Source organism: Sander vitreus, chromosome 20, assembly GCF_031162955.1.
Source record: "Sander vitreus isolate 19-12246 chromosome 20, sanVit1, whole genome shotgun sequence".
Classification (NCBI taxonomy): Eukaryota; Metazoa; Chordata; class Actinopteri; order Perciformes; family Percidae; genus Sander; species Sander vitreus.
The window spans coordinates 23,839,588-23,863,016 of record NC_135874.1 but is presented as its reverse complement, the minus strand read 5'-3'; the positions used below and the strand labels follow the sequence as shown (position 1 = coordinate 23,863,016).

At 40.0% G+C, this 23,429-nt stretch overlaps 2 protein-coding genes across 5 annotated transcripts; both read right to left on the bottom strand.

Moving 5' to 3' along the window:
• Positions 1 to 185: 185 nt before the first annotated feature.
• Positions 186 to 7,516, bottom strand: LOC144534718 (interferon-inducible GTPase 5-like). Its single transcript, XM_078276693.1, has 3 exons — positions 7,090 to 7,516; positions 6,181 to 6,738; positions 186 to 3,617 (listed from the first exon to the last, which is right to left on the bottom strand). Exons 2-3 carry the CDS (start codon positions 6,722 to 6,724, stop codon positions 2,980 to 2,982), a joined length of 1,182 nt encoding a protein of 393 aa, XP_078132819.1. The 5' UTR covers positions 6,725 to 6,738; positions 7,090 to 7,516; the 3' UTR covers positions 186 to 2,979.
• Positions 7,517 to 9,786: 2,270 nt separating this feature from the next.
• mocs1 (molybdenum cofactor synthesis 1) lies at positions 9,787 to 22,095 on the bottom strand. 4 transcript variants are annotated; one of them, XM_078276689.1, is made up of 11 exons: positions 21,803 to 22,095; positions 20,507 to 20,618; positions 18,957 to 19,124; positions 17,119 to 17,283; positions 16,191 to 16,252; positions 15,076 to 15,187; positions 13,430 to 13,542; positions 12,845 to 12,955; positions 12,362 to 12,482; positions 12,200 to 12,247; positions 9,787 to 11,987 (listed from the first exon to the last, which is right to left on the bottom strand). In XM_078276689.1, the coding sequence occupies exons 1-11, from the start codon at positions 22,010 to 22,012 to the stop codon at positions 10,879 to 10,881; spliced, it is 2,331 nt and encodes a 776-aa protein (XP_078132815.1). In that variant the 5' UTR covers positions 22,013 to 22,095; the 3' UTR covers positions 9,787 to 10,878. The 4 variants fall into 4 exon arrangements, with proteins under 4 accessions (XP_078132815.1, XP_078132816.1, XP_078132818.1 ...); XM_078276690.1 differs by having other exon boundaries at positions 9,787 to 11,984; XM_078276692.1 differs by having other exon boundaries at positions 11,893 to 11,984; positions 12,185 to 12,247.
• Positions 22,096 to 23,429: the final 1,334 nt, after the last annotated feature.

Below are 23,429 nucleotides of genomic sequence, written 5' to 3'. Positions count from 1 at the left end.
CTGGTAATAGAGTGATTCTGGTGAGATTACATGTAATGTAGTAACAATAGAACAATATGCAATATAAAACCATGTAAGAGCAAATGTATTTTTACAGTTCTCCAAAAATCAGATCAGAGAGGATCATACCTGCAGGAAATACTGACTAAATGATTGTGACATGCAATACATGGAGGCTGCATCAGTTGGCATTTCATCAGGCACTTTAATCATATGAAGAATGCAATATTTTAAAACAATTATACATTTTGAGCTACTCAAATCAATAAACACAATCAAGTTCATTGTAGGGGAAAAAGCATCAAAACTGAACTAATGTAATGAGTTATTGGTCAAAATCAATTCTAAAAAAGAAAAAATGTTATATTAACGTTATTATGTTAAAAAAGATTTAAATTAGTTTTTTCATCTTTACATCCCTATAAATGATATATACTCTAGTAGGGGTCTTCAACGTTTTTTTAAACCAAGGAGCCCTTAACTGAAAGAGAGACGGAGCAGGGACCCCCTACTACATATATTGTATAAAATGAAGTTGCGTACTAAAATGGGCCTACATTAACGTGTAGGACGGCCTAAAGTCTTTATTCATACCTTTTTAGTGCATAGAATACTAAGCTATTAAAATAACAATTGTAAGCATGATTTTATAAATCATCTTTTAATGTTACACACAATTTGGAGGCCCCCTGCAGTGATTCTGAGGACCCCCTAGGGTCCCCAGACCTCCTGTTGAAGATCTCTGGTCTAGAGTGATCAGCTGCAAACATATGATAAATGTTTGCTAAAATGTTCAGTTAGAATATAAGATTATGATTTGTTTGGAGTACAATGTAATCTACTGAGAAATAATTCAAAAGCTGTTATACACTGCCGTTTTAAATGAGCCATTAAATGCCATTGCCATTCACTTCACAATATTACCCTGAGGTGTTCAAACCCAGGGCCCTTTTAAACACACTCTGAGCATCATCATCAGTTACATCACCAGTTGAACCAGTGGCGCGTAAACATACACGTTAACTAGTATTCATGTTGAACTAGTACGATGGGAATGTCATCTAGTGCGCCAGAAAAATCAACAAGTGAGACAAAAAGCCCAACATGTTGAACACATGTCTCACTAGTGGTGCCCAGTTGCTTACTAGTGCTGAGGGAGGCTCAACTAGTTAAAGGAAAGACCCAACATAATGACCATAACTTCATAACTTGTTGTACACACTTTAGAGATGAAACTATGTAAAATGAGGCAGAGACGGCTGAACCAGTTCCAGGGATTTCAAAGTAAATGCACTTTTTGTTTTACTCATAGCCTGGAAACGCACGGACGGCCACAGTAGCTTGACCACAGTGTGAGCTGCTGCAATCATAAAGTAGGTCAAACTTTTTGTGTGGACTTCTATAGAAAATTGCTTGTAATGTGGAACACACCTGCACACAACATTTGTACTGCCTAGGAACAGTTGTGTCATGTAACTGTCCACATGCTGGATCAAGTTATTGGCGTAAGGTTATTCGAATAGTGATGAGGCTGCCGCAGAGGGGAGTGATACACATGGCTCAGTGCAGTCGGGGAAATGTCCCAGGATGTACTTCTGTATGCTACAGTCAATGTTGTACACACGTCAGGAGACAAAAAAATGAGAAGCCTCTCGAGTTGTATGAACGGATCATTCAATCCGCAAGTAGAAACAAACAAAAAAGCTTCAGAGGTTGTATAATTGTGTGAGGAGTATGGTTGGGGAAAAAAGCATGTGATGCAACATTCTTGATGCATCTCTTGGCAATCAGGGAAAACAACAATAAACACTAAAACTTACACAATTAAAAGATTTAGATTTTGTCCCAGAAAAGTCCATACGCTTTAAAAAAAAGTTGGTTTGTCATCTCCAATGCATTTCCTGTCTACTATGACCTATGATACATCAGTAGGCCAAGACCATGGTAATGGTAGACATAAAAATGGCTGCTGCTCTGACCATTCTGCTACGTTGATTTGAATGTAAATGGCCTTTTTATCCATTTTATATCTATGATTGTAGTACAACAATTCCAATAATACATGTGATAGGAACCTATATGAATGGGAGTTGTGTATAGGGGGTCACTTAAGAGAGTTACACAAATACCGAAATGAATTGATGTGAGATTTAAAGTAAAGTGGTAGTTAATAGTTGACTCACGCTTGTTATTGTATGAATTAATGAATGTTATTAGATTCATAATTATTTATGTTACAAAGACACAGTATTCCATGCTGATTCCAACCATGTGGATGGTTCAGGTTAAAACTGGTTGAAACGGCTCATTTCTCTGCTTCTGAAGTGAACCAAAAAAGTAAGTCTCTGAACTGTATTGATGTGGAGATATTAAATATGAGGCGAGCTCAGAGCGGGTGTTAATAACTACAGCGATGCCTGTTAGTATTGATGAAAAACAAACAATATCAGTATTATTTTCTTTGAACGATGTGTTGTAGTTCTTCACTGTGTCCACTGGAGGGCAGTGGACACTCGTCTACAGGTGATATCAAGACCCAGTAACGTACATCACTGTTGGTCATAAAACGATTAAAAAAAAGATAATGGTGCTTCTAGAATTCTGTCCTTCAACTACAAGATATAGTTATATATAGTAATAATAATAGCAATGAATCACAAACAAACTCTCTTTAAACTGATATATACAAACCTAGGATAGTATTCCTTCCTTTTAAAGTATTACAAGGCATGTTTTACCCTGCTTTTAGGCTTTTATTAATACCTGATCTATTAGAGTAATGATACATACTGTAGAGAGATCAACTGCAAAACGTATGATGCATGTTTGCTAAAATGTCCAGTTAAAATACAATATTATTATTTGTATAGAGTATAAAGAAATACAATGCAATCTACGCATAAAGATCTTTCAAAAGATCTTTACTACACTGCAGTTTTAAATGTGCCATCAAATGCCATTGCCATTCACTTTACAATATCACACCGAGGTGTTTGATTCCATGACCTTGTTTAACACTTTATGAGCGTCCTCAGCAAGCATGTTGAGGATGATTTTAAGAATCTTGTTGGTGGAGACAAAAGAGAAGCTCATTGCTAATGGGATTCCAAGTATTGGAATGAATCTGGACCCTTCCTCTGCTGCCATTAATGCTGCTGTGCCTGCAAATCGACCAATCACCTTCAAGAGAAGATCAGCGGTTATTTCTGTTGCAGCTAGATCTGAAATAATGACGGCAGTCAGATCATTGTATGGCACATTTGTCCTAGCCGAGAGTTTCTTCAGTGACAGGATATCAAGACAAAACCCAAGTACGTATTGGGTGACAACACCAATCAACATGACCACATCAACAGCAATAGAAAGCCCAGGAACTGGTACAGCTGCTACAGTTGCACTAAGCATAGCCCAGTATTTGATTTTCTTATAGAATGCTTCTTTCTTCTTGTTGATGACCTCGTGGCTGATATTGGGCATGACCAACTTCAGGACATCTCTCTTGTGTTCAGGAAGTTCTCTCTCTAAGGTGTTCAGTAAGAGAGCGAAGTCATACAGATGGAGATCAAAGCTGGACACCAGGAACACTTGTGGAGACACAACACTTGCGCTCTGAAGACCTGTGTCACAAACAAAATAAATTATGATGATAAGAAATATACTGTAAAATAATTAGGGGTCCAAGCCCGAGGGGGCAGATCCAGCGGAGCTGTGGAACCCTATTGCTTTCCTAAGGATTATTCTTCTTCTCTGCCTAAAACTGATACTACAGCCTAAACCGTACATGGTGGGAGGTGCCATTTTCAGGACTGGTCCAGGTCCCTGGACCAGTCCAAGGACCATGGACAAAAAAAAAATCAGCCACTTCCACCACAAAAAAACGTGTTTGGCCTTATAACTCCCAAACCGTACATTGCACATAAAAAACATACATATCCACGCTTTCCCTGAATTCAGCTGAATCGCCTCATATAGGCCACGCCCATTTCCACCTATACTTTTATGTGCGAAAAATCGCGATTTATTGTAAACCTATTTTTTCTAACTCCTCCTAGAACGTGCGACCGATCTGCACGAAACTTGGTACGTATCATCTCCAGACCGACCTGAGCAAAACTCATCAAAAGAATTTTTATAGAATAAAAATTGCGCAAGTTACGCACAAACAAACTTTAGATTCTTGTTTGCCATGAACCTCTGTCATGAATGACTGCTACGTTAAAGTATGCACAATTTACAACCAAACTAATTTTCGTAGCTAGCCACAAAACACGAACTTTAGCATATCTCTGTCAAATTAAAAGGTATCAGAGCAAAAGTATTATTGTTCGACATCCCACTCCGAGGCTCTGTACCAAATTTGGTGAAGATCAGCCATTAGGGGGCGCTATAATGAATGTAGACGTGTTTTGGCAAATAACTCAATGCATTTAAATGGGACATTTGCGATTGATTGCGATTTCTCTGCCGTAGTAACTGCTATCAACATGAAACTTGTGATGCTCCTTCGGCATGCCGCTCTGTACCAAATGTGGCGATGATCGGCCATTAGGGGGCACTATAATCAACATAGACGAGTTTGGCCCTTTTACTCAATCAATGTTAAAAGCATATTCGCAACTACAATGTGCCACAGACCTTGCGGCTCAAACCTCTTAACATTTCCTGACGTTTGCCTCCCCATGTTACGCTTTGGGTTCCGCTTTCGCGCTCTCCCCTGGTCATCGGGGGCGACTCACGTCGGGGGCGACTGGCGCAGGGAGGCTTGGACCCTGCCGTAACTGCTTGCAGTTCTAGTTTGAACTTGTAATGTATAATAAAATATGCATATTTAAGGACACATTTTATTGTTTTATTATAAGTTTTATTTTTCCCATGTTCTGAACTTGCCCTCTTCCAAATTGCATTTTTTACTTTACTTTTTCCTAGTGCAGTTCCAACATGCCTTTTGGTAACCGGTCTGATTGTTTGGCCTGTAGTTTTGCTGCTTCCAGCTTTCTGGAAACATACGGGGGCCCTGAAGTGTAAACCACAGCAGCAAATCCCACCACACGACAGCATTTTGCCACAACGCGACAGCATTAGTAAGAATGAAACAGAAAGGGTAGAAACATAACAACACTGATCTTCATCCTGATTGGTTGCGCTGTCTGTTGAAAAATAGAGACATTTGTTTTGTTCTTCAGCTCCGAGTCAAACCTGCATGCCCTTCTGTTCTAACTCTGCTGTCAGCTTTTTAGCAGCTCTGAAAACAAACTGTCATAATATAATGATGTAGCACTGTGCTGTATACTGTGTGAACAGTGTTTTAAGAGTTTACGGCATTAGCTTGTATAAGACTGAAACGTGAATAGCACAGCTGAATTCTAAGGAGATGTCTCGCATCTAATGTTCTTCTCCACTTAGACTCCAGTGTGAAAAAGAGGAATTTGCTAAAAACCCTAAATCAGACCGTTTTTAAGTTTGTTTTTTCAAAAACACGTCTTACTAATGCTGTTGTGTTGTGGCGAAATGGTCAGTGTATCTTTTGGTCACTTGATTTTTATTTCATAAATAGGTATTAAAAAACAAAAAACTAATTTGATATACAAATTCATTTATTTCATTATGAATGAAATGATGATAAAGTCAGAGAAGACCTGAGACCATTCTCTCAGATTCAAGACTATTTTAGACAGTAATAATAACAGTAACATAACATGATTGTTGCAACAATTTATTAATCCAATATCTTGTTTTATATATACATATATATATATATTATCCTCCATTAAATATGTTGGTTCAACAAAATCTAATCCAGTTAAATTAAATGTTACAGCAACTAACTCTTGGAATACTGCATAAATATCAAATTCATTGGATTCTCATGATTCATAAATGGTGTTAAAGCTTTTTTTGAAAAATTCCAATCCAAAAATATTAGTGTTTAATACAAAAATATCAGTCTGTTCTATAAGACTAAATGATGGCGGCAAGGAATGGTTGTCAGACTTGTGTATTTGAGAAAACAAATACAAATAAAAGAGAACCGAGTGAATTGGGGTCAGACAAACACAATGACCAACATAAGCACTGAAGTAAAAACAATCACATAGTTCTTACTATCTTGGCTTTTTGTGACTTGTTTTATGGACATTTTGTAATTAACCTCACTATTTATGTGTGATTTAAGTCACTTACCTTGAATGCAGGCTTTCCTGATTTCTGAAAGAGTCCTTTCTGCGTTGAACTCCCTCTGGCTTCTTTCCTGATTTTTTAAGTCAAAGTCTATCTTTGAGCGAACAAAGTAGAACTTTTTCCCCATCTTCGTTATCTTCTTAGCGAGCATCACATCATTTTCTCTGAAGCGAATGGCTGAGATGATGATGAAGAAGTCAAATCTTTCAAATGGAACAAGATTCAGGTACTTGTCAGCTGGAAACTTGGTGGTGCCTATACCGGGAAGATCCCATAGTGTAACATTGGGATAGTTTGGATGGAGGTATGGTGTAACCTCTGAGGTGGTTGCCACAACACCAGTAGGGGCAGCTCCTTCCTCTCCGTGCTGTATGCCTCTGAAGGCATTAACAAAGGTGGATTTACCAGAGCCACACTCTCCTGTGACAGCAATATTTAGTGGACTTTTTTTCTCCAAGTTCATGTACTGCTGGATCTTTTCTCGATCATTGTTTTGTAGTGCTTCTTGAATGCCTTCAGTTGAGTTGTGATCAACTGAATTTCCCATGGTAATTCTGAAAACTGCAGTAAAAGAGACGTTAAAAAGTCACTGTTGTCTTTTGGGAGATAGTAGAAAATGTAGTCCTATAATGACCCCAACATCATTACTCTCATTAATATCATTTAAAATCTGACATGTACACTACATCTTTGGAAACATCCTATTTAAAATATCATATTATGATGCAGTATAACCTTACACACCAGATGAGTTTGATGTACTTAGGGGTGTACATCATTCTATCAGCATTCTACAGAGGAAGGCGACATCTCACACATTATATGTTTAGTGGATCCTCTATATTGTTATGTGGCTGTACAGTGATTAGCAGCTTCCTTATGTTTTAGTAGGCTTTTGCAGAGGCTACTCACCCTGGAGTCTTAATGTTGAAGCAGACGAGCCAAGAGTACACCACCCTGTAAGTTGTTCAGCTCGACATCCTGTTCCTTAACTTTTATAAGAGTTCAGACAGAAGACAGTGCCCAATGCAAATGTCCTACTGTGAGAGACAACTGATTGGTTATAAGTAAATCAGCTGACTTTCAAGAAAGGTGCTGATTTACAAGAAACGTGGAGACCTGCATGCTTTAACCCTCAGAGGTCTAAGCCATTTTTTTCAGTCTTTGGTATGCCTGGTCTCCTTGTGTAATGATTCATTATTGATCATACTGGTACCAGGTACTTCTCAGCTGGAAATCTGGGGGTGCCATCAGTGCTTAATTTGTAAAGTGGGAGGTCCCGGAGTGCAGAGGGGGGGTGGATCTGGCGACTCAAAACGGGGGTTGTAGGTAACAGGTAAAAAAAAAGAAAATGACACTGCCTATGTAGCTTCTCTGACTAAAAAAACCTAAACAACACTGTGTGTACATCAGGGCAATGCTTATTTTTTTATTTCAGAACATGCACTGCATGGGTACGAAATGTAAAAAAAAAAAAAAAAAAAAAAAAAAGATACACTGCAACAATCGTCACAAGCAGCAATGATCTATCGGACTATTACATTAACCAAAAAACCACCGGTCTCCACATTCTTGATCGACAGTAACGTTTTTTGCCTGCAGCATACATAAACTTCCCTCATCTAATCATGCATAAAAATAAAGTAAGTCTAAAATATATAATATATAATGTTATGTACTATTTAAATACATGCATTTTCCCCAAACCGAATTTGTAGTCTGTAGTATACTGTGGTCTACACAAGGTAAATGGTGGCCTGCAGTCAGTGATCTTTGGTGGTCAGCAAAAAAACATTGAAACACAATAGGTCCCTTAAATAGCCATTGTAACCTCATTACATAAGACTACTACATGTAAGAAATACAAGGAAAAAAGCTGCAGTGATGAGCACAGGAAAGTCACAAATATTGACGAAACATTAACCAGATGTAACTTTAACAGTTATAAACAGTACGTTGTAATAACTGTAATAACTATGTCTTGTGTATGAGGTAGCCTACTTGGGATGTCGCTACTCAGCAAATACAGTTTAACTTCTTTTTCTGTGCCGTTGTAGTTTGAGTTGTTCAGAGTTCCGTCCCTTGAACAGTCAATGAAGAGGACAATAGACTCGTCCTGCTGTGAGTGACAGAGCTCTAAACCAATCAGAGTTATGTTTCTTTCACTGAAAGCACATGGTTTACAAGAAATGCAGAGCAAAAAAAACAAGAGGTAGTTGTTTTTTTTATCACAGTGCTGCACCCCCCCTGTGTAACTTGTTGCAACTACATGGGCAGATCTCTGAAAAAATTGGTGCTGTAAACTTAGCTCTGGAAGAAAAGTCTGCTATATGAGTGCAAGTTTGTACATTTGCAATATTCATGAAAATGTGTTGGAGAAACACTGTAAAAAAACGAGTGCTGCAGTTGTGGAGAATTCAAATACAAAATACTGTTTGCAGATATTTGAATTTCTTTCAGCCTATCAAAACATTATGAAGGACATCAGAACTTATTTCAATCTTGCAAAACCTTTTTTTTTTTTTTATTAGTTTCCAAGCTTTCAAACACTGAGTTGTAAGCTTTCGAAGCTTTTATCAGTTTTGAATGATGATAAGTTATTTCCAATAGCAGGGTCCAGGCCTAAAAAAAACCTCCATTTCCTGTGCTGTTGATTGTTGGGCTGGTTTGTGGACTTTTACTGATTATTCTCTTGCTGCTGTTTCTGTATCGCTACAGAAAATCAAACAGTGACATCTTTTCTTTCTTTCTTGCCTACTCCAGGTAGGGAATGAGTCCTTACCCCCAAGTGAAGGAGTTCAAGTACCTTGGGGTCTTGTTCGGGAGTGAGGGGACAATGGAGCGGGAGATTGGTCGGAGGATCGGTGCAGCGGGTGCGGTATTACATTCAATTTATCGCACCGTTGTGACGAAAACAGAGCTGAGCCAGAAGGCAAAGCTCTCGATCTACCGGTCAATTTCCGTTCCTACCCTCAACTATGGTCATGACCGAAAGAACGAGATCCAGGGTACAAGCAGCCAAAATGGGTTTCCTCAGGAGGGTGGCTGGCGTCTCCCTTAGAGATAGGGTGAGAAGCTCAGTCATCCGTGAGGAGCTCGGAGTAGAGCCGCTGCTCTTTTGCACCGAAAGGAGCCAGTTGAAGTGGTTTGGGCATCTGGTAAGGAAGGGCGCCTCCCTAGGGAGGTGTTCCAGGCACGTCCAGCTGGGAGGAGGTCTCGGGTAAGACCCAGGACTAGGTGGAGGGAATATATCTCCAACCTGGCCTGGGAACGCCTCGGGATCCCCCAGTCAGAGCTGGTTAATGTGGCTCGGGAAAGGGAAGTTTGGGGTCCTCTGCTGGAGCTGCTGCCCCCACGACCCGACCCCGGATAAGCGGACAAAGATGGATAGATGGATGGATCTTTTCTTTCTGGTAATAGAGTGATTCTGGTGTGATTACATGTAATGTAGTAACAATAGAACAATATGCAATATAAAACCATGTAAGAGCAAATGTATTTTTAGAGGCTCGTGCTTTCAGTTCTCCGAAGATCAGATCAGAGAGGATCATACCTGCAGGAAATACTGACTAAATGATTGTGACATGCAATACATGGAGGCTGCATCAGTTGGCATTTCATCAGGCACTTTAATCATATAAAGAATGCAATATTTTAAAACAATTATACATTTTGAGCTACTCAAATCAATAAACACAATCAAGTTCATTGTAGGGGAAAAGCATCAAAACTGAACTAGTGTAATGAGTTATTGGTGTTATTAGCCAGTATATGAATGGTAGATATTTAGAGAAAAGGCAAAAAAAATGCCTTACTGCCATCATCTACTGTAATGTGACATGAGAACAAACATCCAGTGTTTCAACTATACTACAGTGGGTATAAGGAAAATAATAAAAACTCTAAAGAAATCCAGTAAACTTGGGAGTAAATTGGTTACCCATTACTTTTCCCTGACAAAATGATGAAAGAAATATTTCTGAGAAGAGTTGCAACTGAATTAACCCCAAATCTCAATTGTAAACACATTCTTAGTACTGTTCGTTATGGCAATGCAAAGCAGGCTAGTAGAGGAACATATAGAGTCTGAGATATTTCAGTTAGACGTGATGTCTACCAGCAGACAGACTGGGAAAAGACACCAAGACACACGACACATACACTCTTTGCACCTGGCCTTCATTCTGAATAAAATTAACTTCAAAGTTGATGTAGGCTAATAAAAGATAAATACATTCAACGTGAATAGCGTTGAGGCTGCTCTGTTTCTTCTCCCAGCAAGGCTTCTGAATCTAACACTTGAGTGCCCTCTAGTGACACATTGGTGTTCTTATGTCAGATATTTATTACATGATCTAAACATGAACATGACACTGTAATTAGTAGCAAAGTACTGCTACATTTAAGTTAACATTAACACTGTTTAAATAACATGATTCATAATGTGACAGATGACAGATCAAGTCATTTAACTCTGGTAATTCAGTCACTGGAGTAGGCAATCAAGTAGCAGAGGTGGGCAGGGTGGGGGTTAATCCCTAAATGTGGATGTGCATGATAAGAGTATCTTTCAAATTATTCTGATGGCGCACATTTTAAGTTTGTAGAAAAATATGACAATTGAAAATGTTGTGCGGTCTTCATGATACACTGAATGAATTCTCGGATTTCCTGTGTTGGATTTAACGGCGGGGAAGAAAGTCATGGATGACGATGAAAGTCCCTCTTCCCGCCTGTCTTACTGACCAGTTTCACATCTGTAATGATGATGTCATGACTCACTGCCTTGCACATGTCATAGATGGTCAGCGCAGCAACGGAAACGGCTGTCAACGCCTCCATCTCGACTCCTGTCCTGCCCGTGGTGCGACACGTTGCTGTGACGACCGCGGCGTTCTGCAGCTCATCGAGGTCAAAGGTGACGGAGGCCTGGTCTAGAGGGAGCGGGTGGCACAGCGGGATGAGGGCCGAGGTCTGCTTGGAAGCCATGATGCCGGACAACTGCGCCACGGCCAAGGCGTCGCCCTTAGCCAGCTGGTTATCCCGAAGCAGACGAAAGGCAGTTGGGCCCAACAGGACTGTGGCGCGAGCCGTGGCGGTTCGACGTGTGGGAGCCTTGCCGCCGACGTCCACCATGGCGGCTCGGCCCTGGGCGTCTGTATGCGTCAGCTTTTCTTCTGTGGTTCCGTCGAGGTGAGTGTTGTAGACATCTATGCCTGATAGTGTCTGATCACTCACAGATTGTCTGAGTTTGACACTTCGGTCTTCGCTGGAACTTTGATTGTGGCTCAGTCTAACGTTGTGTGGTTTAAGATTTAGTTTGGCATTCATTAGTAGTGTGCAAAAACTAGGCGTTCCTGGGGTCCTGAGAAAGTGGCTCTTCAAAGCATTGTGACCCCTTGCTTGTGCGTACCTGAGATGGCCTTCATTAATGTAGCTCATAACAGTCGTGCGTGCAGTTAAACTTGCAGCCTTACCATTACCAAACTCAGAGGAGGGAAGGGGGGCTGCTCTGTGGAGGCTGTCCGTCGCGTTAGGTTTTTCTTCGTTGATTTGTGACCTAATATGGGTACCCCCACTTATTAAGGTTCTAGAGCAGCAAACGTGGGCTGCCTGTGTTGAAGTAGTGCAGTCTGGAAGGCACCGAAAACCCTCTCTGTTCAGGTCTGTCCTGCTGCCTGAGCGGGACATGTGAGGAGCTGCTGTTGGAGAGAGGATTGTGTCGTTTGTAAGACGGGAAACATTGGGGGAAGCTCTCTGGCTGTCTTGTGCCTTTGACAGAGACAAAAGCCTTTGGGATGTGGTGCCTTCTGGAAAAAAAGACAACATTAATCAAGTTATTAGTTCAAATGTAAATGCATCTTGGAGCTGCATATTTAACTGTAAATAATAAATAAATAGAAAACATATGCACAAGTCACAGCCCAAGATGATCGTAACAACACAAATACATGATGACAGGTTGGGGGTGGGGGGAACAAACTGAGTGTGAGAGATTTGTACGTACAGCCATGTCACCCACCAATGAGGATCATAGGCCTGTTCTTCATCTGGGAGATACTGAACATGCCTGAGGAGACAAACCGGAAGAGATTACATTCCAGCAGAACAAATTATCCTCAATAATCTAGAGTATACTCCACAAATGGTGCGTTGCATATAAACTAACTGAACACAAGTCTACCTGCATGTTGTTTCTTCTTCCTGCCAACAGCAGCTCCAATGATTTGCAGTAGCTCTTCATTTGACGCCCCGGAGCGCAAGACATCTCTCAGAGACACCTCGGAGTTCCCAAACAAACACACCTGAGAGAAGACAGACAGGAGGGAGTGTAGGTAAGACATTCAAAACAAAATCATGCATGGTTCCAAACCAAAGAAAGGATGAGATTATGAATAGCTAATATGCAAATCTATGAGTGCACATACACACGCTCAATGGTGTTTTAAGCCCCCAACGTCTCCTTCCAGGCAGCGCTGCACCTAACCATAACCCTAACCATAACCATTGCTTCATCCTAGTGCCTTCCAAGCAGCGCTGCCTGGAAGGAGACGTTGGGGGCTTAAAACATCGATAAACGATACACACACAAAGTGTGCGCTACATTAACACAAAAACAGACCCCGTTAACAGCTCCTTGAAGCTTGAAGAACAACTGAAGCTTTACCTTTAGGCTGCCATCTGCAGTGATACGTAAACGGTTGCAGGAGCCACAGAAATGGTCAGACATGGAGGTGATGAAGCCCACCTGACCTTTGAAGCCTGGCACTTTAAACGTCTGTCAAAGACGAGAAGAGAAGAGTGTCCAACAATTATCCCTATGAGGATTTCTTTAAAGAATGGTTTTGAGCATTCAAAGTAATGACAAAGAGCTTGATTTGGCTCTTACACCAGACACATTATGTTTTCCTCACATCTTGACATGAAAAAGATTTGTCAGAACAACTGTGAGTGTTGATTTTAGTTTTCTGTTAGCCAATCAATCAGTCAACTAATAACTACAATAGTGTGTCTGTTAAGATACTACAGTGTATTCTGAAAAGAGTCGGAATGACTTACCAGTGGTTAGAATGATTCAATAATGTGCCAGAGGGAATTAAAATTGTCAAGACAATACTTTAGAGAGATTCTGAATATAGCCCATTCACCTCAAAGAATAGAGCTTGCATCATTTTTAGAAAAATCAGGATACTAAATAAATGATTTTTACCAGTGTTCCAGCCCCTGACAGCAGCACATCAATAGCACTGACCTTGGCAGTTTCTGTTTGTCCAGTTTGAAGCTTTTCCAGATTGGGCCACTGCTGCCTGATGTGGTCCAGCATCTCCTGGTAACTCACCATCTTCTTGAAGTTCCACTTGTTGCCTACAGAGCGGAGACGAGACAGTGAAGGTCAGTGTAAGGTGTAGCATAGTCTCGCTTTGCCAGACCCTCCTCCAAAGCGCCCTGGAGGAGGGTCTGGCTACTCCACATAGCATTCATAGGGGACGGGAGGAAAACGTGCTCTGGTTTATTGCCATTTCTTTAAACCAATCACAATCGTCTTGGGCGGTGCTAAGCGCCGAGCGGAGCCACAGTGGCGCTGCAACACAGCCTCAGGAAGGAACTTGTTTTGGTGGAATATGTGTACGTTCAAAAGTAGTTTTAGTCGTGCAAGAGAAAACTCAGATTGGACAGATAGTCTAGCTAGCTGTCTGGATTTACCCTGCAGAGATTTGAGAAAAGGTTAACCATAGTCCTCATATATCGACCGGAGTTTAAAATGCCAACACAAAGGAAGCCCAAGGCAATGGATATCCGGCCTAAATGAGTGAAATCCGGCGGATTATTCGGCGGCAACGGAGCAATCCCGGAAGTGGAACGTCAAGGATATAGACTAGGTGTAGCATATCACAAGCTACAGCATCTTTCAGCTCATAGGCTATTCAACAACCAAGGACTCGTGTGTGTAGTAGCACATCAGTGAGGTTACTGTAAGCATAACTACTGAACAGACGCATCTTCAGAGGAAAATGGGAAGAAAAGGAACATATTAAAAGCTAATTATTTGCATAAAACCAAGAAGTGCTGAGTGGAGAAAACATATCATTATGAAACACTGCAATTGTTTAAGTCATATTTTATCTATGTTAATCAATTCTTAAAGGAGTTACCTAACCACTGTATATTGTGTTATCAATTGGATCGTTTAAGATATGCTCCATCAGCAATGTTAACTTGCACGGCAGCTGGATTTTCGGATACCGTGAGATAAAGCGAAAATCCATTTTGTCAGGCTTTAAGTAATGTATCAAGTAATAAATAATGTTCAAAGTAATGTTTGTGTCCGAGCCAACAATCAGCGCCGTGTGAGGAGCTACTGGGATGCTTGAGGTGTGTGTGCTGGGCTGTACTGTTCATTGAAAACAACAATGGCTGATCCTAAAGAGGTTAGCGTAGCCATAGATGCTGCAATAGCATTAGTTATATCAGAACTAGATAGTATTACTGTACTTCATTGAAAAGAAGAGCAAAAAACGCACTAAAGGCTTTTCACAATGGAAAATATGTTTTCTTTTCTGCTGACTGGCTTTACCAAGGGTTTGATAGACCGATGGTTCATCCAATCACCTGCCAGGTATTGTTGAAAGTGCCTGCCCTTTTCCAAACAGTTTCCAATGACGGCTTCTCAGATGGCGTAATGTGTAATAAACCATCTGACGCGTCTGGTTAGAAGCAATGAGCAATGTGGGCAGAATTACTATGCATTTTTTCATATTCTGTTCATATTTACATTTTATATATGAATGTCTCAACAATGTCTAAATAGTGTATGAAAAAGACCCAGTAATAGAATCTGACTCTTTGGATAACTTTCCGGACCTGTGTAATAAGGCATTGTGGTAAAGGAGCACTCACCATCAAAGGGCATGTATTCGATGAAGCGCACCTCCAGAGGCTTCTTCTCTGTCAGCGCCACAAAATCTAACAGCTCATCCTCGTTGAGGCCTCGCATGACCACGCAGTTAACCTACAGAGGGCAGCACACAACAATAGGCCACTGTTAACTGTGCACTCGTGTCCTCAGTTATGTCCCAACTGTAAGAATGCCAAGTTCAGGGCTAAAACCACAAAGTAGCTGGACATTTTAGCGACCACACAGGCATTTGCACAAACAAAATGACTTACTGGAGATGCATGCATCAGTATTTAATTGCATAACACAGCCTATAGTTGTCACAAGACTTTGCTAGAATACACACGGCAGGTTGATCCGTTACTGGTAATGATGTTGCTTAGGGAAAGAATGTTCAGGACACAGAAATAAATAATGATTCTGATTTTTTAAAGAAGACTGAGGTCTCTAGCTCCTCCAGAGTGGTGCTATCTTGTTATCTTTAGGACTTGATAAAGAATGTGAAAGTTTAATACAGCAGTAGTAATCTTAGTCTTGAGTTTTCTTACACATCTGAACTATCCCTCAATCAAGTCTCTCTCAGTCAGGGGCATCAAGCTAACCAGTTTACCATCTAAGCCAACATGCCGTCACCCCTAAGCTGTAAGACTCACACTCTTCCTGTATTATGAGGTCTCAGGATGGGAGCCAGGTTATGTGAGCCTATTAAGATGTTACAGTAGTTCCTTCATTAGTTTGTTTCTCTTGCCATTTTTTCCATGCACAGTGCAATGGGGAACTGCAGTAATTAGTCACATACAGCCAATCAGGGAGCAGCTCTGTGATTCTCTAACTTGTATGGGCAAAGGGACAGGACATGGATGAAATATTATACTCAGCGAATATGTTGCAACACTGTGCTGCCACAACATTTTGACAATTAGAGGAAGTAACAGCTAATGTTTTACCTCACTCTAATAACAAATACACTTATCCATACATTTAAAAATTCAAAACTAGAATTCACAGATTTTTAAAAAAGAGATACAAAAAAGAGAAATTTAAAAAGATATGAAATGAAGTGAAATATAGTAAACATGTTTAGGTAAAAGCAAGTTTGAAAAGACGAACATAATACCTTGACTGGGTTGTAGCCCATTTCAATGGCCTTATCAATGCCCTCCATGACTTTGTGGAATCCTGGGAAAAAATAAAAATAGAAGTTGATGATGAATGTTTAACCTTGGGTACAATAACATTTTGCACTTAACAAATGTATCATACCTTTATATCTTTGAACACTGTGCTACAAAGTCAAATCTAAGGTAGAGATGGTGCATGATGGGAGGGAAGTTCTAGGTAAAAATGTATTGAGCGATACGGCGCAAGACGAGCTGAGTGATGCATGTGTCTGAAATGTGGGACGCTTCAGCTTTACAGGTCTTTACAACATACGCTCAGCTTCCTCTGTTCACTGTCTTTTAACAGCTAACAAAGCCCATGATTTGCAAAAAAACACTGATATGTAGCTTTTTAATAGCAAACTCGAAATGAGATCGGACTCATTTGCACAAAACCCAAAATACATGCAGACGTTTAGTCATCTAGAATTCTCATAATTGCAATTAAATGTATTGGACTTAAATCTTTAATAAAATTACTAAAAGCTAAGAGACAAGATTTCTTTCAGGCGATACCACAGACCTAATGTTTGCTAAACCTTTTAGTTACAAAAAAATCTTGTATTGTGAAAAAAGTACTGGTGCAGACTATGCTTTTTTTCATGTGCCAATACTGCCATCGTTGCATTTCCTCTTCCTTATTTCCTGACCAAAGTCGGTCCATCTGTTTCTACCTTCCATAAGCCAACCACCCACAGCTCTGCCCTGCTGTCATCTCCACTCCATGTGGGTTTAGAGTGTAGAGGCTCCTTCAGTAACCTAGTGGGATTGGCCAAACCAGCCACATATACACATTATTGAATCTGCCATTCACAACTTGTGGTTTTGAACAGACCTTCCTTTTAGTCTTGCATCTGACATTATGGGCGAAGTATTTTTCTGTACCTTTCCGCCTGACAATGAACTCAAATTTGGCAGGGACCAGTGAATCCAGGCTGATGTTTATCAGGTTGAGGCCAGCATCTTTAAGCTTAGGCAGAAGTCTGGCCAAGTTCATGCCGTTGGTTGTCACAGCAATGGTTTTCAGGCCCTCCAACTTCCTCAGTTCTGCTGTAGAGGGAGAGCAAACATGGAACAATGAAGTGAAAGAAAGGAGGAAGAGTAAGACACAAAGAGAAGTAAGCTTGCTAATATATGACCCCTTTAGACTGAAGAGTAAAAGCAGTAATATGAAAATAGCATATACAAATATGACATATCTGATCGGATGCTTGACCATAATGCTGTTTAATTATGACGGAAATTGGGAAGACTTAAGAGTACTCCACCGTTCCATCATTGCACTCCTATAACACTGTCGATGATGGATAGGACAGTTTTAAAGAATCACAAACGGATGCAGCAGAACCAGAGATATTGTCTTTATTATTTCATGTGTTCTTCTTTATCAAAATCTGGCGCCTACAATACCAGCAATGCACTACATCCCCTAAGACTGCTGGTGTTGGCAGTTATGTTACAGCTTGTAATGCGCTACAGTGACTCAGAGTTCACATACTTGATTGCTTTGAATGAGTGCTACAATTGTTTTCCTAAAAACTGCTTAACACACTAATTAAGTCTTTACTAGCTAAGACATTTCTTAAGTCTTATTCGTGCAACTCAATTTGGTAAATCGCTACTTTTAAACTGGCTAGTATTTGGGGCTAGTCAAATAGGACTTTACACACAAACTTAAAAAATGAACGCAGAGCTGGTGCAACCCCAGTCAGCTGATGTAATACCACCAGTAGATCAGGCGACTGTCTCCACCAAGGAGAGAATCACATAATGTACCTGTACAGTAATCTTGAGCTGCATTTTAGCACAGGAGCATATGATCGATATGTGAAAAAGCTTTACGTAACCAGCATTTTACTAACATTATAGATGCATCATGACATTGAAAATGAATGTCATGGTGCAGCCAAACACTGAAACACTGCAATGATACATTTAAAAAACCCTTCTTTGTTAATTTTAAACTATTGTCAGTGAACAACAAACACATGACATCAAAAGTCTGGTCACTGTTTCCACTCAATGCAAATGATTGGATCCGGTGCAGAGGATCCCAGGGTCATGTGAGGTCACAATGGTGGCTTGTCACATGACACAGAGATAATTGCTGATCTTTATGGAGCTGTTGGCACCCTTTGATTCTCTTTCTACAAAGACATTACCCATTGGTCACGCCACATTGCTTGGTTCATCGACGTCATGCTTTAATGTTGTTCACACTCGCACTACTGTCAGTGTGAGGCTGAAACTGTAAAGCTGTAAAATTTAAAAATGATTTTCCATTCCACAAGTATGTCTTTACCTAAAGGGATGCATGGAAAACCTGTCCTGCTCGACTTCTCTCTCTCCTCTCTTAGGAAAGCTCTACTGTAGTCTAGTCAACAGGGTTAGAACATGAATCATTGATAGCTTTAGATAGCAATCACTGAATCATTTCTCTGAAAATACTGTCACTATATCCACTAAGTTATATGGTAAACCGCAGTTTGTGTCCGCAACAACTTGCTTTCAAATGTTGAGACAACTCAAAACTGCTTTTTATATCCTGGCTTTATTATTCAAAATAATAAACCGCAATCTTAGGGAGTACTGGTCACAGCCGTGTTTCTACATAAATGATTGTGAATTAATGTGACAGAATCACAAAGGACAACAACACACCTTAACTGGCCAGCCAGCTGAAATAACCAGCCCCAATCAACTCTATTTTACTAGTTCCTTACCGATGATATCCAGCACATCAGGTCTGATGAGGGGTTCTCCTCCAGTGAGGCGGATTTTCTCCACTCCCTCCTGGACGAAGAGGCGAGCCAGGGTTAGTACTTCGGAGGTGGACAGCAGTTGGCTCCGTGGTGTAAGCTTCACCCCGTCCTCTGGCATGCAGTACTGACCTGAACATGGGAAGAAGGTAAAATAGTAACAAGATGCCAAAGATATTTTTATCCTACATTATCACAAGTTCACATATTTTCCAATAAGTGGGGCTGGTGTGAACTGAGACCTTCAAGGTGAAAGTGCTACAGAGGTGGATCTACCGTACTTTATACTGTACTATTAAACTAGAGATGTAAATGTTACTATATCCTCGTAAAAAACATTCGGTTGATCAGTTTTTTCCCCCTCTGTAGTCACCATTTACCATATATCATCTATACATTTTTAATACAATATATGAAATGAAAATAATGATGCTGTTGATCTGATCCTCTTCCCAGATTGATTTGATATCTCAGTGAGTTATTTTGATGTTTCTGCTTTTCTTTCCATTGAAATGTTCTCAGGTATTATCAGTGTGTGTCCTTACTCAAGATTATACTGCCACTATTGATGACCAACATGCTAATTACCCTGCCCACTAATTCATATGGTTTTTAAATTGATTCGATACCCTGGAAATCTAGAGTTCTCGCGAGAGCACAATTTGAATTTGCTCAGCGAGTCACTCTGGCATTCTGTAATGATGCTCATTAACTATGCCCCTGTAGCCGAGCTGCACCAATCATCGGTGTATCTGATATAGGCGGGCCAGAGGCGAGCTAAACAGATGACGACAGTTTAATCTACCAGTTAGCTCCGCTGGTAGCTAAGCGTATGGGGTTTTGGATACGTCACCCTGTGTATTGTTGTGATTGGTCGTAGTGTTATCCAATTGCGTGCAGTGAGATTTTGCATGCTTGGTGCCAAACCCTCGAGTTGGGCCATTTTCATTACTCAATGCCAGACCCTTAATCTTTTGGATTTGGGTCTGGATTTCCAGGCTATTGATTCGAGCTAATTCCCCAAAATATTTGTAAACATTTATACCTATTGTGCAGTACTTTATGACATACAAGCTGGACCAGTGTAACATTTATTTTGTCGACTTTACTTTTATGCTTTACACTTTCTGGTTGGATGTAAATTGATGATTGGCCATTTAGAACAACTATGTTCACAATGTCACTCTATTTGCTCTTTGGTAACTAGGTGTCGTGATGTTTGGAATGACTGTTCTTCAGATAACAAAAGTTGTGCAGTCTTTTGAAGATACATGCTATTGCTAAAGCATCTTTGAATCATCATCAACTCCGGATGCTACAGCTGACCCTGCCCTCTCCAAGGGAGGAGAAATGGTGTTCCCCATCAGTAGGAGTTGTGGTGTTGGTAGTGGTTATAGTGACAGCAGTTATTACTGAATTTGGTTTATTGTACGGTTGCTGGATAAGCACAAGGGGAAATAATCCAAAGCAGCTAAGGACATCTTTCTTATGGCACAGTGGGAACCTCTACTCACAGCGCAGGTTGCATTTCTCAGTCAGGGACATGCGCAGGTAGCTGTGCCTCCGGCCAAAGTTGTCAGTCAAGAACGCTGAAAAGGGAAGTATGCTCTCCTCTCTTAGCCTCTCCTGGGGATAAAGACAACAGGACATAGCATTGTGGAGTGGATCTGTCATGTAGAAATAGGTTATAATGATGGTACAGTAGCACTGCAATGTCTTGATTTGCAATATTATTTTGCATCAAACACAAAATTTCTACTGTAACATATTGATACTTTTATTTCTATATATATGTAGCATATTTATATGTCTTCTTGGAAAATATTGGTGCCTCAGTTTAAGATTGTATCTGTGTCCATAAACCAGAAAACAGTAAAACCATTTTTAGTTTTTGCAAGATATGAAACACCAGGGCCAATTTCTGGTGAAAACACAGGGACATATGTTAATCCTTACATTTAAATAAAAGTATTAACACATCCAAATGTCAGTCACACTGAGGAAGTTGCATGTAGCTTTGTAAATGACTTATAACCTTTGGCTCTCAATCGTGGGCTACTGTTATGTCAGAAGTTATTAGCATAAAAGGCAAGCATTACCAAGCCGTAGGTTGACCACACTAAAGTTAATCACAGGACCCAGCCAGATACTGAAAATGTATGGATCCCCATTTATTTATGTGTAAAGACCTAGTATAGAATAGTAATCTGAGGCTACTAGTTTTAATCCACTGATCCGCTGGATATCATTCTAAAGGCCCAATCGCTTTAACAACAGCCATCTTTATTTCTCAGAAAGACCCTTAAAATGCTCTAGAAAATCATTTTCCAAGTTCATTCACCCTGTCACTGATAGTGCCTGCCAGGCAGACAGACATAACAACTAGATGAACAATTAACTTCACATTGCAATGGCTGTGTGTTATCTGCCTTAGTGTAAGTTAATAACATCCTGAGGTTAACAAGAGCTAACATCATGATCCACCATGCAAGAAATATTATTAGTAGTAATTAAACTGATGTAAAAATGCAATTAGCTGGTTTCCGCCTACAAAACCATGTTACAACACTGTCACAGTCATCAACTTAGTGGTTTATTACAGAGTTAGCTAGTTTAGCCCTCATGGGCCTTAACTGGACAGAGATTGTGGCTGTTAAAAACTGACACAACTTGTCACCTAACATGCCTCTAGTCATTTACGTAATAACTTCAGTAACTGAACCTGAGATTAGAGACATTCAGTGCAAACCTCAGCAGCGAGTACACATTGTAGGCAGTGTCTCTTGGAGTCAGCAAAGGTATTATGTTACCTGACTTGACCTGGTTTTTAGAGAAGAGGCGAAGTTGGGAGCAGATGAAGCAGTCGAGTCTCCAAGTTCAAGTTCATTTTCCTTGTGCGTAGCACTGGAATACGGTCGCTGAATGTTCCCATTTAAGCATTGGACGAAGAGTTTTCTGAAATGTGTTGAACTTGTATGTCTATCAAACAAGCGGTAGCACATGCTAGCGTGAGTAGCCATGATATTATTTTCTGTGAGGTCTTCTCTAGTTATTTTCGGTGCTGCTTGGTGTGAGCTCCTAGTCTGCAGTAAAACATGTCAGTTACCCGAGGAGAGTATCAGGGGCGGGGTCGCGTCAGCCAATCGTGCCAACATACGCAGGTGCTGGTGCACGCTGGGAAGTGTAGTCCGAGGGAGATACATAACTCTTCAAAGACTGGTGCTGGGTGTGAGCATGGATGTATTATAGTGAGAGACTCTGAAGCCTTTGTATGGTATGCCATTTTATTCGATAGTAAATAAACAAATAAATATGCCTATAAAATACATCTTGAAAAATTAGGTAATACATATATACAATTATGAATAAATGTAAATATAAATATATACATAAGTCAATATAGTTAAATAAATAAATTAATAGGTTATTATTTTAAAAGTGACATATTTCAAATGACTACTTTTATATATTTAGGGGACTTTTACATCATTATGCCACATGCATTTATTCCAGGGGACTTTTATTTTATAAGCCCACACTTAACTATGTCAGGGGAGTTTTATTTCATAAGTCCACATTTATTTTTTTCAGGGGACTTTCATTTTATTAGCCCACATTTATTTAAGGGACTTTTATTTCATAATGCCACTTTTATTTCACTTCTTTTTTATTTCCACACACTAGAGCACAGTAGAAATATTCTTCTAGGTGTGTTACTGCTGATCAGGGCAGGGAAATGAGCCATCTACCGTTACCGATGGTTTCTAACTCACACATAGAACTTCAGGTATAATACATGTGCTTTTTCCAGAGCCCAGTTTGCACCTTGTACCACTCGCCCTTGTACCACTTATATCACTAAAGTCACATGATAACAAACTGAACCATCACCTTGACAACTTAGCAAACTCCATGTGCAGATAAAGCATAAATGTTTTGTGAAACTCCAATGTCCAAGCTCAATGTGATGGCAGGTTTTAAGATTACTACATGAGCATATGCTTATGCATTATATATATATATATATTACATATTTAATTTGGGCTATATTTTAAACATGATAACTGACAAACAAGAAAGTAAAATGTTTACAGTACAGACAAGCAATTCTATTCAACAGAAGCAATCAAAAAAAAAAACATTATTGGGGAGAATGCATGGATTATAATACAATGGGCTCCTGCATGGGCACAAACATGAAAATAGCCCCCCTTTCCTACAAACCATAAATGTGTACATTTACATATTTATTAAAATTTATAGTAGAAACATTTCTGATATCTATAGGTTTTATAGCAAGTAGTCTCTGTCTCTGTTTGCAATGTGTAGTGTCTCCGTTAGATGGCAGTACAATCTTGATTTTCTTTTTTGGATTTCACAAGACACTTACAAGAGAAACATACAGGCTGGTTTATCTTGTACATAGAACAACAACAA

Excerpts from the sequence above, each read along its gene's own strand:
- LOC144534718 (XM_078276693.1), bottom strand. The coding sequence starts at position 6,724 with ATGGGAAATTCAGTTGATCACAACTCAACTGAAGGCATTCAAGAAGCA. Across the intron at positions 3,618-6,180 it reads CAGGAAAGCCTGCATTCAAG|GTCTTCAGAGCGCAAGTGTT; the intron begins GTAAGTGACTTA and ends TTTGTGACACAG.
- mocs1 (XM_078276689.1), bottom strand. The coding sequence starts at position 22,012 with ATGGCTACTCACGCTAGCATGTGCTACCGCTTGTTTGATAGACATACA. Across the intron at positions 13,543-15,075 it reads CGAATACATGCCCTTTGATG|GCAACAAGTGGAACTTCAAG; the intron begins GTGAGTGCTCCT and ends TCCGCTCTGTAG. Across the intron at positions 12,248-12,361 it reads GAAGAAGAAACAACATGCAG|GCATGTTCAGTATCTCCCAG; the intron begins GTAGACTTGTGT and ends TTGTCTCCTCAG.